The 13,237-nt window shown below is 48.7% G+C and overlaps 2 protein-coding genes across 3 annotated transcripts in view; both read left to right on the plus strand.

Annotated features, from left to right (window-relative positions):
* The first annotated feature begins 2,142 nt into the window (after positions 1 to 2,142).
* Positions 2,143 to 9,220, plus strand: MTMR11 (myotubularin related protein 11). The gene is given in 18 exon segments (XM_012658937.1): positions 2,143 to 2,208; positions 2,541 to 2,631; positions 3,081 to 3,202; positions 3,436 to 3,496; positions 3,653 to 3,795; positions 4,279 to 4,357; positions 4,488 to 4,623; positions 4,888 to 4,975; positions 5,131 to 5,219; positions 5,302 to 5,426; positions 5,881 to 5,947; positions 6,193 to 6,263; positions 6,780 to 6,946; positions 7,246 to 7,419; positions 7,691 to 7,873; positions 8,318 to 8,611; positions 8,919 to 9,050; positions 9,052 to 9,220. Coding segments are annotated over 18 exon segments (2,235 nt in total). The 3' UTR covers positions 9,199 to 9,220.
* Positions 9,221 to 9,976: 756 nt separating this feature from the next.
* The window catches only part of SF3B4 (splicing factor 3b, subunit 4, 49kDa), a 5,446-nt gene continuing 2,185 nt past the window's right edge, over positions 9,977 to 13,237 (plus strand). Inside the window, exons 1-4 of one of the 2 annotated variants that reach the window (XM_012658778.1) lie at positions 9,977 to 10,589; positions 11,182 to 11,310; positions 11,574 to 12,116; positions 12,446 to 12,652. In XM_012658778.1, coding sequence (XP_012514232.1) covers positions 10,556 to 10,589; positions 11,182 to 11,310; positions 11,574 to 12,116; positions 12,446 to 12,652 — 913 coding nt within the window. In that variant the 5' untranslated portion in view covers positions 9,977 to 10,555. The remainder of the gene's footprint in view (positions 10,590 to 11,181; positions 11,311 to 11,573; positions 12,117 to 12,445; positions 12,653 to 13,237) is intronic. The other variant, XM_012658779.1, reaches the window with a different exon arrangement.

The following is a 13,237-nucleotide window of genomic DNA, read 5'->3' on the forward strand; positions in this document are numbered from 1 at the left end:
GGCCTTTCAACTGCAGATTCAGATGAGTCATACAGGCACTCTGTTTCTTGTACTTTGCAGATACTCAGTCTGCAAATCATATGGTGTTTTTCCCCCTACACTTAAGTCGATTAACAAAATATTTATTATGATGTCCCCATGTAGACTTTCTTTGAGCCACCTCCCTTTATCAGCCACACGCATAAGGGGCAGTAGAAAAGAACAACGGAAGCTGGCTGTGGCAGTAGCTAAGAGGAGTGGGGATGGGAAGGACCTTGGCCTCTTTCTGTGCTTATAACTGGATCTGTGACTCATCTTGTGAGTCACTCAGCTCCACCTCCCTCCTCCAGCTACCCCTCCTAGCAGCCTTCACTCCTGGCACAAACCTGCAGCCAGACAAGGATTCTGAAAATGGAAAAATCTGATATAGCCCCTTGCCTCTCCACCCTTCCTTTTATCCAGTAAACTACTGGGTGTATGTTGGGGGTGGTGAGAGGTAGTCTTCCTGTTATTAACCCTCAGCTACTGCCCCTTTGCATTCCTGGTTAGGTGCTGACCCAAATCACCCAATTTATTTCTCCCTCTGATTCCCCCCACCCCCCCCACCCCATTCCCCTGATGGTTTTTTTCCCCTCTGTATTCCTCCATTGTTTCCATACCTCCAAGTATTAAAGAATAGAATGAGGCTCTTGAATGAAGGGTTGTGGGGAGAAGGAAAGTGGGTAATGGGATTTTAAAATTGTGGTATACACCTCCTACTGTACTCTATTTTCTTATGACAGCAGACCCTGGGAAGTATTTTCTTCCCCCAAAAAGCCGAGGCCCATGGGATGCAGGGGGGTGAAGTGGGATGGTGGTGCTCAGTAGCCTTTAGGACTTCCAGAATCAGGCTTCTGGGCCACCTTCCTAGCAGGTGTATACCTCTTTGTTCCAGACTGACTTCCTGTCTCACAATATTTCACTATTTCCACAGGTGCAGCCAAGACAGGCCAGAAGGGTGTGTGCGCTGGGGAAAGGGGAGGGTTGAATGTCACTTTGGAAAACTCGGGTCCCCCACCCAAGGATTGCTGCCTCTGTAGACTCAAAAACAATAAAACAGCAGCTCATTAACTCTTATTTTGTATTTTATTTCATATCTAAATAAAGATTTTTGCATTGCTGCCCCCAAGTCACCCTTGGCAGCAGCTCCTTTCCTTCCCTCCTAGTGGCCCCCCATCTTTCCTTCTTGGGTTGCAGGGGGAAGGGAGGGGAGATGGAATTGTTGAGCTGAAGAGAGGTTTCCAGCCCTCAGCTTTGAAAGTCCTGAACATGAATCATTCATCTGGAGATCTGGTGTCTGGGTTGGAGGGGTGGAGTCCTGTACCTCGAATGGGCACTGATTGCCAGTTGGTTGGCTGTGTTGTGTGTCTGTGTGATGGGCAGGGTTGAGGGGTTAAGATCTTTTCCTTTTCCCACCCCCGTCCCCAAGACTTGCACACAAACATACCTGTGCTGTGCATTTTGGGCACATTTCAATTTTTCTCCGTACTTGTCCATTGCACTCCACGTGAGATACGTTTCATGCGGTGAGGAGATTCAAACTACTTTTACCTATGCCTCCACCCGCTTTAAGAAGACAAACAGACAAACAAACAAACAAACAAACAAAACCCTGAGCTTCCCAGGGAGGTCACTGAGAGACTCCAGAGAGGTAGCCCAAACGATTGCAGTCCAGCAGTATCACTGCTCCCTTCAAACAGCCCCCAATACTCATGAACAGTAAGAGAATAGGATCTGGGATTGTCGTAAAGAAGGGAGTCTGGATATTTTTCTCCCAGTTCCCCATTTCCCCCCATCTTTCTCAGGCTCCTCCATTTCCTCTCCACTTTTCCAAAATTGTGTGTATTCTCCTTTAAGGGGCTGGGCATCTCTCGCCCTTCCAGCCTTTCCAGAGTCGACTGAAGTTTCCGAGGAGCCTACTCAGGCTGGACTGGACACACCTTTCAAAAGCCCCCCAAATTGTGCTCCGTGCACCTCAAATGCTCCTTTTCCTTGTCTCCAACCCCCTGCCCCTCTCCCTAACGTCCCTCTTCTCTACAACAAGAGTCAGCTTCTCCTCAGGGAGCTGAGCATCCTTGGAGTTTCCCACCCTTAACTGCTCCGTCCCCGGATGGAGCCAGAGAAATGTGGTGGGGGGGCCGGGGCCAGAGTTTCAACATTGCCCCCCAGAAGGAGGAGCCAGAGATGGGGGTAAGGAGAAGGAATTTGGGGGGTCAGCAAGAGGGTGAGGTGGAGACAAAAGAGGGGGGAAAAGGGATCTAGAGCAGGAGGAGGGTGTGCCTGTCATGTCACCCTTCGTTTAATGGAGCTCGGTCTGCCTTTTTCATAGTCTCAAGTTCGTCCTCTCATTATCCATTAACCAGCCCCTCCCTTCGCTGTCTGCCAACCCCGGTCCCGTCCTCAGCTCCCCACCGATGCTGATCTCAGTTTCCCTTGAGTGTCTGAGCGTAGGCCTCCCAAGGCTGCTACCGAGGTCCCCCCAGAGTTGGGGGAGCCGGGGGTTAACCCTGTACCCTTCTCAGCTTTCCAGACCAAAGTCTGTCCAGGGAAGCAGGATGCCGGAGCTCAGGAGTCGTCATCTCAGCGGTTGCTTGGCCTCTCGATGCCTCCCAGGTAATAATACCCTTTCAATACTTCTGATCTCCGAAGGCTCCTCCGAATTTCATCCTACAACAACCTCACTTCATCCCTCACCAGAGATACCTCTGCATTCCTCTCCTGGCTCACAGTGCTTCTGCCTGAAGCTGGCTCTCTCCTCTATTTACCGCTGGCTGAGAGCTTGGACTTGATATTTCCTCTGTTTTCTTCACCCTGTTACCCCTTTTCCCATTTACTTATTTAGTAAATACTTGAGTGTCTATTATGTGCCAGGCCTTGTTCTAGTTACAGAGGTAAAAAAAAAAAAATACAAATTCTCTTTCCTCATGAGCTTACACTCCAGTGAGGTTAGGGGAAGATTTTAATCTTCCCTCTTTAGATCCCCTGTGTCAGAGGAGTGGGGGTACTCAAGTGGGGGCAACACTGGGAATAGTGATGACCTGGCTTCCTTTCTTCCCCTTCAGGGGAGCAGATCCTAGCATGGGCTACAGGAGTGAGGAAGGGGCTGGAACCTGAATTGTCTGGAACCCTGATCTGTACAAACTTTAGGGTCATCTTCCAGCCCTGTGGATGGCAGCGGAGTCAGGTGAGATGGTTAGAGCAACAGAAAGGACAGCTTTCTGTGGGAAATGGGCAGGGGAGTCTAGAAGGCGTTAGACAAACATTATGGGGTTAAGGGAAGTCTTCTGACTATATCAGCGATAGTCAACGGGGACTATCTCTAGGGGCGTTGTCCCCTTGAGGGGGCTGGGGGCTGCCAAGGTAGGAAAATGAGGTTTATTTCAGATATCTGTAGCATCAGTCATGTGCTTCCTCTAGGAGACTCCCCTGAGCAGTGAATATGATTTTGCCCTTGTCAACATTGGGCGATTAGAGGCTGGTAAGTGTGGGGGTTTGGTGAAGGAGGTGTTGGAACCTCTCCTCATCCTTCCTCTATTCTCAGAAAACAGCCAGGGATGGAGTGGGATGGGCTAGAAGAGTTCCTTCTAGAGGGACCCTGGTCCATGTTACACTGTTCCCTAACTCTTGACTTCAGTGAGTGGCTTGTCCCGAGTCCAGCTCCTCCGTCCAGGGTCCCTGCTCAAATTTATCCCTGAGGAGATTCTGATTCATGGCCGAGACTTTCGGCTGCTCAGAGTTGGTTTCGAGGCTGGAGGACTAGAGCCTCAGGCTTTTCAGGTAAGAGGCCCCTAACCTGAGAATCCCTCCTTTCCTTAGAACCTTGGGATCCTCTCCCTGCAGTTCCTAATCCTCCCCCTCCCCAGCATCCCTCTTGTCATTCCCCCTGCTTCTCTCCTTAAGGAGAGGCAAAGAGGCCGAGATGAATGATAGCATAGTGAGAGTAAGGCCCCTAAATTCTGGCCTGGTTCTGCCAATTACCAGCAGTGTCACCGTAGGCAAGTTTTCTCCTCAGAAAAATGGGGAGGGTTGGATGATATTACTCTAAGATTCCTCCCAGAATTAACATTCTATGATTGTGCAGTTCTAGATTTGTTCTCCTGACCCCAGTCCCCATCACCCGTGGAAGCCCCTTTCTCTGGAGATTGTCTTCACTGTTCTTCTTTATTGGGGACAAAGACTTTGGAGCAACACATGGGCTCCATTTTCTTCTTTTCACTTACTCAGTCTGAGCCTGTGGATGGAATTTCCTTTCCTGCACAGGTGACCATGGCCATTGTCCAAGCCAGAGCTCAGAGCAGTCAAGCCCAACAGTATGCGGGGATAACCCTGAGCAAGGCTGGTGAGTGAGGGTGCTTTGGGTTAAGGAAAGGGTAAGGAGTCTGAAAAAGCAGAGGCTGGCTCAGGAAAAACAGCTAAGAAGCTGTCTCTGGTTCCTCTTCTTCCTCCTCTGTGCTTCACTCCTGCCCCAGGCCAGGGTTCTGGTTCCAGAAAACCACCTATTCCTCTCTTGGAGACATCAGAAGACTGGGAGACTGAGCGGAAGAAGCAGGGAGCCAGAGGCTGGAGGGTCAGCACTGTCAATGAGAGGTTCGACGTAGCCACGAGGTGATTCCCCAGTCCACCCCAACACCTGCTGCCCTCCCAATCTTCCCGTGGTTCCCTGATCCTCTAAAGCTAGGAATTCCCACAAACTCCAGCCTCCCTGGACATCCACAAATCTATCCCCCTTACCTATTGGATCTTTAAACCTGAGACCCCTTGGAATGAATGGTCCCTCCAAAGTAGATTCACAAGGAATTATAAGAATAACAGTTTTACTTTACAGTGAAGTCATGGAGCCAAGCTGTGACATCACTCTCAATTTTACAGCCTTCCTCGTTACTTCTGGGTGCCTAATCGGATTCTGGACAGTGAGGTCAGAAGAGCATTTGGCCATTTCCATCAGGGCCGTGGACCGGTCAGTGTGAGGGTTAGGGCAATGGCTGGGGATTAGAATCATGGGAGGTTGGGGACAGCGTGGAAGGAGGGATCCCTGTGAGGTCAGTGTGGGGGCAAGGGTAGCTTGGGGCTAGGAGTTTCTCTCACAGCCATCCTCTTCTCACCCATTCAAAGCGCCTGTCCTGGCATCACCCTGGGGGCAGTGACCTTCTCCGCTGTGGAGGCTTCTGTACAGCTAGTGACCCCAACAAGGAGGATATCAGGTGAGGGGAGGTTTGATGAGAGGAACTAAGGGTTAGGTATTCAGAGCAGACTCCTCTTATTTCCTGACTCCCTCTCCTCCAGAGCAGTAGAGGCAATGCTCCAGGCTGGGCATTCAGATGTTGTCCTGGTAGACACTATGGATGAGCTGCCTAGTCTTGCAGATGTCCAACTTGCCCACTTGAGGCTGAGGGCCCTCTGCCTGCCTGGTGAGAATAACCTTTGACTCCTCACCCTCACTCCTACGTCTGCTGACCCTAACCTGTTTAGCCTTTTGCTTACCACAGATGAGTAACCCTTTAACCCAATGATCCTTAGTTTTCTACTCTACTCCCTTCTCCCACAGACTCACTGATTTTTTGTCTTCTTGATCTCAACTTACTCTTTTTAAAACAGCTTTACTGAGATATAATGTTCATATCATAAAATTTACCCTTCACCCATCTTAAGTGTACAATTCAATTTGTATTTACAATGTTGTACAACCATCACCACAATTTAATTTTAGAAACCTCATGGCTATTTAGTTACTTTTCATTCCTATTGTCAACCCTAGGCAAACACTACTCAGCTTATTCTTAACCCATCAGGCTATAGACCTGAAACCTGCATCCTGAGTCCTCTTAATCTCTTTGCCCTTCCAATCCCTCTACCCTCTATCAGATTCATCTGTAGCTGAGGATAAATGGCTTTCAGCCCTGGAAGGAACACGGTGGTTGGACTATGTCAGGTACTCTCCCCCTTCTTCTAGCCATCATTTATAATTCCACCTTCCCCAACCTTCTGTTAACTTGGATTCCTAAATGGCCTTCCATTAACTCTTCTTGGTTTCCCAAGAAGACTTACTTGCTGCTCATTAGAAGGAGAGGGGGAAGGATTTTGGAGTCTGCCTCTATTCCATCCCATTACCCATGACTCCATTCCCCCAGGCTTATCATTCTTCTTCTCTCTTCCTCATTTGCCCCCCACCCCCAGGTCTTGTCTCCGAAAGGCCAGTGACGTATCAGTATTAGTAACATCCAGGGTTCGTTCTGTAGTACTTCAAGGTGAGTTCCTCGGGTCAGCCCACTCTGTTCCTTGCTGCTTCCCATTATCCACCTGACAGAATTCTGTTCAGGGAGACCCATAAGGCTTACTCCTCTCCTATTCCTGGGAACTACACATGAGCTCTAACTCTCATCTTTTTGTGCTATCTCTGCCTCCCCACTGCAGCTTGTGGTCCCTAACACTAGGATGTTCTTAGCCGCTCCGTTCCCTTCCTTCCATCAGTGGATAGGGACTGGGGTTGGGGTGGGAAGAGCAATGAGGAAGCTGGTTTGAGAATTGTGATTCTGCCATCTACATGTGAAACTGGGTATTTCTAACCAGGTGGAGTCTATGAAGTGAATTATTCAAGGTCTTTTTTTTTCTCTTCACTTCTACGTGCTCACTCAATCCTACCTGCCCCCAACTTTCGCCCTCTGTGCCTCTCACTTCTCCTTGCCATGTTTCCTCTTCTCATTCTCTCCTGCCCTAGTTTCTTGGACCCCCCTCTTTGTCCCCTCTTCCTCTTTATTACCCAGAGCGCAGTGATCGTGATCTCAATGGCCTCCTCTCTTCACTCGTCCAGCTGCTTTCAGCTCCCGAAGCCCGAACACTGTTTGGCTTCCAATCACTAGTGCAGCGAGAGTGGGTGGCATCTGGACACCCCTTCCTGACCCGGCTTGGGGGAACTGAGACCAGTGAAGAGGTGAGAACAATTTGGGAGGCTATGGAGGAAGTTATTACTAAAGAAGTAAAGGAATGAGAAAATTATATAGTGCAATCCATTGAAGGTGAATCAGGTTAGAAGTGTCCTGAGGTTAGGCTGAACTTGAAGACCCAGATAAGTCAGGCCTCACACCTCCCTAGTACCCTCAGTTCAGATTTTCATTCCCTGACCTCTTTAGTGCCTCCTGTTCTCTGTGTACCCCCATCCCCATCATTTTGTCATCGTCCCTCTTTAGGTCCCCACAATCCCTTCCGAGCTCTTAATTTCTCTCTTCTCAGGCCCCAGTGTTTCTCCTCTTCCTTGATTGCATATGGCAGCTCCTCCAGCAGTATCCAGCTGAGTTTGAATTCTCTGAGTTTTTCCTTCTTGCTCTTCACGACAGTGTCAGGGTTCCTGACACCCTTACTTTCCTGAGAGATACTCCCTGGGAGCGTGGAAAGCAGAGTGGACAGGTCAGTGACTTCTATTTTTGACTTGTCTTTTTTTTTTTTTCCTCCTCATTGAGAAGTACTCTCTGAAGTTTATTCTTAATTTGTTTTATGAGAAGTGAAGACTGTGGGTGGGGAGGGGTAAGTTGATGTTCACTTTCAGGACAAGACTTTCCTCCTACATCTCATTTCTAGAATAAGAGGTGAAAGTTTCATGATTTGTCTCTAGATTTGAGAGATTATTATTTTGTGTGTGTGTGTGTGTAACCATCATTTTCTTGCTTCCTCTGTCCAGTTTAACTCCTATACGCAAGTCTACACCCCAGGGTACTCCCAGCCCCCAGCTGGGAACTCTATGAACCTGCAGCTGTCTGTCTGGGACTGGGATTTACGCTACAGCAATGAACAGATACTACAATTCCATAATCCTGGCTATGACCCAGAGCACTGCCCAGATTCCTGGCTCCCTAGACAGCAGGTGAAATGTCTAAACGTCCTAAATTCCTTGACATTCCCACAGGCTCATGCTACTAGATGGGGAGTAGAAAGACACAGTGTCTGCGTTCCTCAGGGGAAGCTACGCCACTCCTATTCTGCAGCTGGACTTATAGTCCCTGACTGTCCCTAGGAAGACAGAAATGCTAGAATAGCACAGAGGGCATCCTTTTTATCTTCCTCAAGTCTGTTTACTCATCTTCCTGCCTCATGCACACATTTTACAAGTTTCCCTAAAATCAACTTTAATCATTCCTGAGGCCTACTTGAAGCCTAATGAGGCTAGAAGATTTCTGAGGGGGAGGCTTGTAGTTCTAGTCACTAGTGCAGTGAGTGGGTGGCAGATGGACACCCCTTCCTGACTCAGATTGGGGAAACTAGGATTATCTGATTTCTCAATTGCCAGTTGATTTCCTTTCTCCTTTAGCCAAGCTTCATGGTTCCTGGCCCCCCCAGTTCTATGTGGCTCTTCTCTAGAGGGGCCCTGACCCCTCTGAATCAGCTCTGTCCTTGGCGGGACAGTTCCTTCCTGCTGGCCGTCTCTTCTCGTTGGCTCCCTCGACCTGCTATCTCTTCTGAAAGCCTGGCTGACCAGGAATGGGGGCTCCCCTCACATTGGGGAGCTTGCCCTTTACCTCCAGGGCTGTTACTGCCTGGATATCTGGGACCCCAGATCAGGCTCTGGAGACGCTGCTACCTGAGGGGAAGGCCTGAGGTTCAGGTAACAAGGGAAAACAGTGATTGGGAGTGGGAGAAGGGGCTTGACTGTTGAACCAGATGAACAGGAGTTGGAAAGGCAAGGGGTTGGGGGAATTGGGAAACGAAGTACACTCCTGTTGGTATCAAACTGGGTAGGTTTGAGAGTAAAGGAGATTGGGGAAACTACTTGTGGCTTAGATTAAGTGGAATTTAGGGCATGGATGGAAGGGGAAAAAGAACTAAAGACACCAGAAATAGTGGACATCTGAGAAGCAGAGAGCTAGAGCTGCAATAATATTCCTCTCTGCCCCTGTTTGTCTCCTCCCAAGATGGGCCTCTCAGCTCCCACAATCTCTGGCCTCCAGGAGGAGCTTTTCCATCTTCAGGAGCTATTAAGGAAATGGACACCAAGAATATCTCCTGAGGACCACTCCAAGAAAAGAAATCCAAACACCATTCTCTCCTAACCCCACTAAAATTACTGGCATTCTCAAAGGCAAGGCAGGGGGGAGCTGGGATGAGGGAGGGTTCTGTCTAATTCTTCAGTTTTTCTTGTCTGGCCTTGCTGTCTCTATTCTCACACTCCAGCCCTTGAATAAGCTCACTTAGTAGACTTGAGTTTCCATTTCAGAACGTGGTGCTCATCTTCTCCAACTCTTGTCCTGTGTTGTTTGGTTCCTGAAGCTACTTTTGTTTCTTGTGATTTGAAGAATTAAGAAACAAAAACAATCTAGAATGTGACCACCTCTTTTTTAAGGTCAATTCCATCCCTTTTGGATAACCAGCTGTTAAATTGTGAGATCAGAGATTCTGTTCATCGGTCCCAACAAGATGGCCTAGAGACTTCATTCTCACCCCTTTATGCTGCTTCTTTAATTCCAATTTCTATTTCTTCCCTTATAGTTTTCTACAGGAATGAGGTGAATATGGAGACACCCTGTCTCCCTCAACTCTGTATTTTTTGTAGTGGAATTTCTATTTAAGGAGTTCATTAAAGCACAGTATTTATACACATTGCTGGCACTGTTTCCTGTGTTTGAATAAAGGATCTTAGCTAAGAGTGGTGGGTAGAGTGAGTGTGACCCAAGAGAGGAAGGCACCCACTATATTACTGCTAAAGAAATAAAAGAATTGGGTCGGGTGAGGCTCTGCAAAAATCATATGCAATTAGGAAGAAGAGGTCTCTTTTCTGTGTTTTCCATTTAGAGGCAGACGGGGCAAGAGCAAATCAGGAAGTTGTGGCGGGGGCCTGAGTGTGTTCTGGAGGTCGAGACTGAGGCCTCGGAGCTTCAAATCCAGCCACCCCTCAGCTTTGGTCACACCCCATCTTGCAGCCTCAGATTCCCTCCAATCCCTTATCCCCTTCCCTTCCCCGCCCCCCACCGTCATGCAATTAGGACTAGGCGAGCTCAGCCATCTCTCCAGCTCAGACATTCCGCAATCTCCTCCCCTGAGGGAAATCGAAATACCTCGAGCCCAAACCAGGGCTGCGAGGCCAAATCTGCACAAAGACTGCAGGCGGGAGTGCAGGGCTGCCTCCGCGCCCGAAGGCGACCGAGTCCATGAGTTGGGGGATTCCTCAGCACATACTTCTCTGGGCAACAAAAGGACCACTTGCCCACAAAATACTTTTCAAGTAAAGTTTTGTTCTTTTAGCTTTCCAATTTACATTTTTGGGAGCGTGTGATTCTTTCACGTCTAGTAGTGCCTTAAGAGCGACTGAGCGTTTCCGTTCCGTCCTCCTCGCTATAACCACTAGTGACAGCACCTCGGTGCAGTTCCGAAGACTGAGCAGCCCGACCTGCGTCAAGTCTCAGCGGCTCCTAAGATGGCCGCGGTCGCTTCTGGCTCCTCCCCCGCCGCAGCCCCGCCTACCGCTCTCGTTAGCCTTCGCCCCGGAAGTGGAAGTAGTAACTGAGGTCAGAGGGCGGAGCCGCTGCTTGGAGACGGCGGGAGCACTTTCGCCATGGCTGCCGGTCCGATCTCCGAACGGAACCAGGGTAACTGGAAGGGACAAATCCGGAAAGGACCCAGTGGGGCTAGGAGGCCCCTACTAGGGCCAGCAGTGTTTCCCCTGCCTGGGTGGGAGATTGGACCCACCGCCCGAGAGCGCTCCCGTGCCTGCTGGGGTCGGGTTGGCAGAGTGCAGGCTGAGGCCTGTAGGTGTGATGCTTTTAAGATCCAATCCTCCCTGTAGTCCCAGCTACTTGGGAGGCTGAGGCAGAAGGATCGCTTGAGCCCAGGAGTGTGAGGTTGCTGTGAGCTAGGATGACGCCACGGCACTCACTCTAGCCCGGGCAACACAGTGAGACTCTGTCTCAAAAAAAAAAAAAAAAGATCCAATCCTCTGCTGCTTTTCCACTCAAACAAAAATCCACCAAGAAAGAATTTGCAGCAGAATACTAAGACTCCAGAAGATTCTTCGGGTCCTGGGAAGAGAGAGGTTTAAGGATCTAATCTAACGTTTTCTTTTTCTTTTTTTTCCTCTTTTGCTCCAATCCCCAATCTCAATTCCTCTTCCTGGGTTCTACATTCGTGTTTCCATCACCTCCTTTCCTGTCATACTTAACCCCTGCCCTCACCTCCTCCCAGATGCCACCGTGTACGTGGGGGGCTTGGATGAGAAGGTTAGCGAACCATTGCTGTGGGAACTGTTTCTCCAGGCAGGACCAGTAGTCAACACCCACATGCCAAAGGATAGAGTCACTGGCCAGCACCAAGGTGAGTTCATGGCAAAAGGTGCATTCATATATTGAGGGGACAAACTGCTCCTGGAGGGTCCCAGCAGTATTCACAATTGTTTTGGAATGAACAACTTGAAGATTTCTTTCTCTTAAGCTTTGGTTCACTTTGTTTCTGGAACCATTCTCAATTGAAGTGAGGTTCTTTCTTTCTTGTTCTTTGTGTTTAGAGGGTGAGTGAGCTAAAACCCATTTTGAATCACTTCACCTAAGTTGTTAACCTTCCCTTCTCCGCTTCCCCAGGCTATGGCTTTGTGGAATTCTTGAGTGAGGAAGATGCTGACTATGCCATTAAGATCATGAACATGATCAAACTCTACGGGAAACCAATACGAGTGAACAAGGCATCAGCTCACAACAAAAACCTGGATGTGGGGGCCAACATTTTCATTGGGAACCTGGACCCAGAGATTGATGAGAAGCTGCTTTATGATACTTTCAGCGCCTTTGGGGTCATCTTACAAACCCCCAAGATTATGCGGGACCCTGACACAGGCAACTCCAAGGGTTATGCCTTTATTAATTTTGCTTCGTTTGATGCTTCGGATGCAGCAATTGAGGCCATGAATGGGCAGTACCTCTGTAACCGCCCTATCACTGTGTCTTATGCTTTTAAGAAGGACTCCAAGGGTGAGCGCCATGGATCAGCAGCTGAACGACTTCTGGCAGCTCAGAACCCACTCTCCCAGGCTGACCGCCCTCATCAGCTGTTTGCAGATGCACCTCCTCCACCTTCTGCCCCCAATCCTGTGGTATCATCGTTGGGGTCTGGGCTTCCACCACCAGGTAAAGCTTTTGGTTCAGAATATGCTTGTCTTAGGGTTGGAGGGGAGGGGCAGGAGGAAGGAAAAAGAACCTGAAAGAGGAGGGCATTGAGTCAGTGGGTAATAGGAAGGGGATTGAGGGGTTATGGTAGTGGTAGAGGAGAAAGTTGTCAGGTTTCTCCAGGAGGTTGAAATTGTTTTGAGTTGTCTAACATTGTTTTGATTTTAAAGTGCTAGGAGGAGAGAAAAAGAGCTCACCCTGCCTGGAGAGGCCAGATATGGACAGGCTCTTTAAAGACATTTTATCCTCACTACCATTAACTGCTCCTCCTTCTTCCATTTCCTGTATAGGCATGCCTCCTCCTGGCTCCTTCCCACCCCCGGTGCCGCCTCCTGGAGCCCTCCCACCTGGGATACCCCCAGCCATGCCCCCACCACCTATGCCTCCTGGGGCTGGAGGACATGGCCCCCCATCAGCAGGAACCCCAGGGGCAGGACATCCTGGTCATGGACACTCACATCCTCACCCATTTCCACCAGGTGGGATGCCCCATCCAGGTAGGTTTTTTTTATTGGGAAAGGGAGGGATGAGCTTGGTAGAGAGTTTCTATCACCATTCATTTTGCTTCCCTTTGTTTCTCAACAGTAACAGTCTTGGAGCTCTCCTTTCCTTCATTCTTTTATAAAAACAAACACAAAATACTTTATTCTGTTTACATTAACAACTACTACCCTCTCCATTTCTTAAGTTTTTCTGAAGAGGAGACTATACTTGCTATTTTTTGTTTCCTTAACCTTTACTTTTATTCTCTCCTCTGACACCACCTCACAGCAGTGACCTAATTGCTAAGTCTTGGGAACACTTTTCAAATCAGACTTCTTATCTGGTTTGACGTTTGATGTATTTGAAACTAGCCATCTCCTCTTGTTTGAAATTCTAGTCTCTTTTTGCTTCTGTTTTTCTGGATTCTCCACCTGTCTCTCTGACTCCTTAATCTCAGCCACCTTGATAGGCACCTTTTTCTCTGCTCATGCCTAGATTTTGTGCTTGTTTCTCTTTTCTTCATATGTCTATGGTTTTAATTACATATACATTGATGCTGCCTCCTTGATTTGTATCTCTAGTCCATGGTTGTTAACATT

This window comes from Propithecus coquereli, unplaced genomic scaffold (genome assembly GCF_000956105.1).
Source record: "Propithecus coquereli isolate 6110/MARCELLA unplaced genomic scaffold, Pcoq_1.0 Scaffold59, whole genome shotgun sequence".
In the NCBI taxonomy this organism is placed as follows: Eukaryota; Metazoa; Chordata; class Mammalia; order Primates; family Indriidae; genus Propithecus; species Propithecus coquereli.